Raw genomic sequence first — 6,000 nt, 5'->3', positions numbered from 1 at the left:
GAGAGGCCTCAATACAGTCTAGAACGACTACCAGGACTTGTGCTCTCACCTCTACCTACTTTTTCAGGAATATTTCATGCTCCTGTACCTTCTGCCTGTGTCTCCAATCTAGCAAACTCTCCCATGTCTCTGAAATGTCACCATATTTGCATTCTGTCCTTTTAGCTGAAATGTGTCTTCCCTCCCAACACACCTCTCTCCTCGTCCCTTCCCCTACCTTCCTCCTTTCTCTCCTCTCTCTAATTAATCCCAAATTATTCTTTGAAGCTCATTTCAAATGAGCTCTTCAAAGGAGCCTTCCTCTCCACAATTGAAATCAGGTGTCAGGCCCCTCTTTTAATTTCTCATCTCCCCCTTTTTCTCTGCAGCACTTTCCAGAGTCTGGTGTTACACAGTTATTGATGGCACTTGCCCCCCTCCATCCGTGCCAGAAAACTATTTCATTCACCCATTCAATAGAATTTTTGAATTTCTCCAATGTGCCAATGTTTGTGAGAATTAAATGATAAATTGTAGACTTTTCTCTTGTCCATACAATCAAATGGGGAATAAAAGATAGGGATTCACATAGCTGATATAGGGCCTATAAGGGAAACCACAGACTTTGTTAGTAGGATCAAATTTCAGTCCTCCACAGTTGTCAAAGGAAAGACATCGTCAGTGGGAGAAGCGTGGGGGGCCCTCACAGGAAGCTGCGTGACGTGAGTCAGCTGGATTTGAATCCTTCGTGTTATGTCACAGCTGCTTGGATGGAAAGTGTCTAACCTGTCTGTGCAGCAGCCTCCTCATCTGTAAAATGGTCCGTTTTTTAGTGGACAAGGAGGGAACACCGACTTCCCAGAAAATGTTTGTAACAGACGCTGTAGGTTCTATCACACCGAAGAAGATGTCCAGATGGCAAATAGATGTTTAGCATCACTAACCATTAGGGAAACGCGCATTAAATCTACAGTGAGATATCACTACACAGCTATCAGAATAGCTAAAATAAAAAATGACAACACCCAATGCTGGTGTGGATGTGGGGAAACTGAATCACTCCTACAGTACTGCTGCGAATGTGAAATGGCAGAGCCATTCTGGAAAACAAGTTGGACAGTTTCTTAAAAAATAAAACATAGCAGCTACCCTAGGACCTGGCAATTGGACTCCTGGGCAGTTAGCCCAGAGAAGTGAAGACCGGCGCCGACACAAAACCCTGTACACAGGTGTTTACAGCAGCTTTATTAGTGACAGTCCAGACCTGCAGACAGTCCTGAACTCTTCAGCAGCCGCTGAAGCAAACTGAGATCCAGCCATCACCGGGTGTACTACTAAGAGACACAGAGAAATGAGCGTGAATACCTGCGGCAAGCCGGAAGACCCTCCAGTTATGCTGAATGGAAAAAAGGAAATCACAAAAATGTTACATACTATCTGATCCCATCTGTATTACCATTCTTGAAATGGCAAAATTATACACATGGAGAACAGATTCGTGATTGCCAGGGATTAAAGAGGTGGTGGAGGTGGAAGGAAGTTGGTGTGGCTGTAAAAGGGTAAAAGGAAGGATCCCTGTAGTGATGGAAGTGTCCGGAAGTCTCTATCTGTAAAAACCTGATGCCATCTCTCTGTATTATTTCTTACAGCTACATATGAATCTATAGTTCTCTCAAAATAAAAAAGATTACTTTTAAAAAATCAAAACGTGCAGGCCAAATCAGGGAAACAAGGATGTCAGTTTGGCAGTTATGACATGAGCCTTAGCTCCGTGACATCACAATGGCAGTGGTCTTGGGCTACCGCGGAATCCTCGGGCTTCAAGCATTTTACAGTACTCTGCCAAGTGCTGTAGACTCACTCGATTTTCAGTCCCGAGAACTGAAGACTAAAAGATGTTCGCATCAATCAGAAAGCATGCTGAACTTATAGGTGGTCATTCAAGACTTCACCGCATAAGGTAGTCTTTCTATATACTATTTTTGAGCCTCAAAACAGACTGACAATAACAGGAAGTGTTGTTCCCTTTTGTAATTCTTCTAATACATGTAACCTAATGAGTAACTTCAACGCCAGCTTCATGAAAAGTTCTCCAAGTTCATAACATTCAGTGCTGCTGAGCAGAAGACAGCAGGCTTCGCTTCTTGGGGGAGACACTGTCTTGGCTCCATGGGAGAGAATTTTCCACAGGTCTATGAAAATATCTGTCCTGTTTATGAAATAATTTTTGCGTTCTGCTCAATTTAGTTGTTTTACCTATGACAACCAGAAAGTCCTATCAGAGCTCAGTCAGAGCTCAGCCAAGTAATAGCTAAACTCATGTGTAGAAAGTTTTTGATGTTTCCAGTATTTTTGCCAATCTTTGAGAATTTTTCCCCCAGGTTTGAATTTTGATTTAGATAAGACTGGGTTCAAATTTCCAGAATCTACCATTGTCTTCATTTTTATCTTAACATGAAAGCATATTGTAATTAATTCTTCACAAACACCATATCATTTTGTTTTATATTAGGCCACAAATTGTCCTACTTGTCGTTTGCGTACCTCCTTGTAATACACTCCACCTCTTGGTTCTCCCCTTCCTAACAGCTGGCGATTAGCTTTGCCACTTTCTTCACACTCCATCCCACCTCTAAGTGGTGACACGCCAAGGGCTTTGTCCTTGAAACTGTTCTCCAGCTGCATCAGTTCCCCAAGTGACCTCATCTCTCTCTCGCTCGCTCGCTCTTTTTTTAAGATTTTGTTTATTTATTTGAGAAAGAGAGAGAGTGTGTGTGAGAGAGAGAGAGAGCACGAACATGGAAGCAGGGCAGAGGGAGAGGAAGAAGCAGGCTCCCCACTGAGCAAGGAGCCCTATGTGGGGCTCCATCCCAGGACCCTGGGATCATGACCTGACCCGAAGGCAGATGCCTAACCGACTGAGGCGCCCAGCCTCATCTCTTTCAATAGCTTTCTATAACTCGGTGATCCTTGAATGTGAGTCCTGGCGCCCTGCTTTGGGGTTGAGACTAAATTTTAGTGTTGGGTGACCCTCGACATTAAGCATAAAAGTCTCTTGCGTATTTGACCAGTAACCGGCTGCTCCGTGGTGTTTGATGGTTGCAGGCAGAGCTCTTCTGTTGAGGTGGACACCCGCAGCGAAAGCACCACATCATCTGAGGGCGCCGCCCGTACCCTGCTTATGCACAGCCCCGTCGAGCTCAAGAGAGGCTGGAGGAGGCAGAAGAGGCACCTCTTCCTGTTCAGCGATTTACTGCTCATGTCCAATACCAAGTATGTGTACGTGCTCTCGTCATGGTCACGAAATTACGTTGCCATTAACCCTTCCCATAAGAAGACAGACACTTTTTTTCTTTTTGCCAATGTTTTGATCCTTCCTTCATCCAGCAGGTGCTTGTGGAGGTCTTGTTTTGTGCCATGGCCCCCACCCCCTGCAGAGAATATAATTGGCAATGTGACAGGCAGTGTCTCCCTTGCCTGGGACTTACAGACAAATGATAAAAATAAGAGGGGGAATTATGGACTGAGATTGGTGCTTCTGATAGAAGGTAGATGGGGTGTGTGGAGAAGATGGGAACATATTAGAGAGGGGTAGTCGAGGAGGGCCTCTCTGAGGTGGCAGTACTGAAACTGCATCTATGGGAGGAGAAGCAGCCATGTTCCTAGGCAAGGTGCCTGAACCTTCTAGGCTGAGGGACTGGTACGCTACATGGGCACAACCTGACCCCTCAGAGGAAGGGGCTCGAGGAAGACTGATTTGACCGGAGCCAAAAGCGTGGGGCAGGCGATCAGATGTGATGCTGTGCTCAGGGCCCCAGTCACATAGGGTCTTCACAGGAAATATTTTGCCAAAGGATTTTTAGCTAGGGGACTGACCAAATCTGATTTATATCTCTACCAAATTTTTCTGACTGGTGGTAGATAATGGATGGATGTGTAAGCAAGAGTGGGAGCAGAGACACTGGTTAGGGGAGGCGGTGGTCCTGATGGATGCTCTCAAGGGCTCCAGCGTGGGAGTGCAGTAAAAAGGAAGGAGGCAGCGTATGTGCTGGAGACAGACCCAACTGTGTGCATTTTCCTCTCAACCCTGAACACAAATGCAACTAATACCCAGCCTAGAACCTGATGGTTGCTCAGTACATGTCTGAAAGCAGGTGGATGGAGGGTCATCTGTTTACTTCCTCCATCTCTGTTTTCATTATTCACAAAGCATCACGAAAGATGAAGAATATTCCAATAAACCAAATATCAAGAAGCTTTTTAGTCACTAGAAAACATGTGGTGCTGCTGTTTCTATTCTCTTTTTTCCTGAATTTCATAGAATATTCCGTGAACATCTAGGTTCTCTTTCGTCATTGAAATCAACCTTTCCTTTATGCTGAGTAAACAACTAACTCCAATCTGCTTGGTATCTGGTAAGAAATAGATCAGAAAGCTTAGCGAACTGAAACATGAAGGAAGTGTAGCCATCCAAAAAGAAAAAAAAAAATCAGAGGCAAAAATAGAAATAGTAAAATATATTTGCGATGAATGAAATTGCCTCCAGATGTAGCCTTGGAGGTGGTGATGTCGTGAGGAGGACGGAGAGAAAAAGACTGTCCAGGTCCTGGCAGGAGGTCCAGATGAAGCACTCTGCTCCTCCTGATAGAGGGTCAAGTCGTTATTTTTAAAATTGTAGACTAGTTACCATTCTCTTTATTTAACGAAGGTGAGTATAACAGACTCAGATGTGTGGGATGCACCCTGGGGATCCCACGGGGAGATCACAGATGCCTCGCGTAATTTCCCCACATCCCTCTAAGGGTATTGTTATCACCCACCGGCTGCAGAAATGAAAATGGGAACGCAGGAAGTCTCAGGAACGGGCCTCTCATCCACAGGGAAATGGTGGGAGAGACCCCAGCCAGGCCTGCCTTCATCCCAAGGCCACGCTCTTCCCGCCACACCATGCTGTATTCTTCCATGTTCAGCCCAAGAAACAAGCTAACAAATAGCAAACTCCTTTCCTGCTCCTTAGGACCTTGCAGACCACTCACATTCGATTTATAAGGGGACCATGTTCTCCTTCCCTTATTTTTCATCTTTGTAATTATTATAGTATTTAGGGAGAGGAGAAGACCTTTCTTTTCTTACTAGAGCCATTTATTGTCCTGGATCCTGCTTACCTCTCGGCGGGTTTTACAGAGCCTACCATGTTCTGATGAAAAGATTTTATTTAAAGACAGTGTTCTTTCTCCACTAGAGAACTACATCCTTTTAAGAGCTGAATTTTTTATTTTGATTGGTTCCCTATTACAAAAGAAGTGCAACATTTTTCATCTTCACATATTGCTTTTGAGATAGGTCTTTGTGTCTACTCAAGGTTTTTATGATGTGACAAAATCTATATCAATGTATTTAATAATGTTCTCTTTAAGAGACTCAGCTCCTGAAAGATTATCTTATATACTTTTTACAACTATTGGGAATATTAGAAAATGTAAGTGATCTCAGGCACTTGAATTTGGTTTATAAAACCAAGGCCCTTGATACAGAGAGAAGAACAGATTTTCGGAAGTCCGAGTTCAGGACACATTCAGAGCTCTTTCTGCTTGCAGATGGCTGCCCTCTCGCCATGGCATTTCCTCAGTGCCTGCGTGTACGCACACCCACAGAGCTCTCTCTCCCTCTTCTTACAAGGGCACCAATCCTACTGGATTAGAACTTTACCTTGATGACCCCATTTATGCCTAGTTACCTCTTAAAATCTCTCTCTCCAAACACGGTCATATTGGAGAGAAGGCTTTATGGTAAGAATGTGGGCGAGAAGTGGGGGCAGGGACACAATTCTGTCCATCGCAGTAACGAGCAGTACTTCATGCTGCCACCATGTACAAATTTTTGCCATAATTTTTAGAAAACAACTATGAGATCATTTCCATAGTAAATATTTGGATATATTTATGATCACTGTTAATATGAAAAAATTTATACTTTTTTTTTCTAGAAGGAAACAACTAAAAAGAAATAGCCCCTGCAATA

The 6,000-nt window shown here is 43.9% G+C and overlaps 1 protein-coding gene across 1 annotated transcript in view; it reads left to right on the top strand.

Annotated features, from left to right (window-relative positions):
• Nucleotides 1-1,761: 1,761 nt before the first annotated feature.
• Nucleotides 1,762-6,000, top strand: part of LOC103661842 (rho GTPase-activating protein 20-like) — a 30,771-nt gene continuing 26,532 nt past the window's right edge. Inside the window, exons 1-2 of the mRNA XM_008689515.2 lie at nucleotides 1,762-1,876; nucleotides 3,051-3,252. Of these exons, the coding sequence (XP_008687737.1) occupies nucleotides 1,762-1,876; nucleotides 3,051-3,252 (317 nt within the window). The remainder of the gene's footprint in view (nucleotides 1,877-3,050; nucleotides 3,253-6,000) is intronic.

This window comes from Ursus maritimus, unplaced genomic scaffold (genome assembly GCF_017311325.1).
Source record: "Ursus maritimus isolate PB19 unplaced genomic scaffold, ASM1731132v1 scaffold_11, whole genome shotgun sequence".
NCBI lineage: Eukaryota > Metazoa > Chordata > Mammalia > Carnivora > Ursidae > Ursus > Ursus maritimus.
This window is presented reverse-complemented; position numbering and strand designations above follow the sequence as displayed.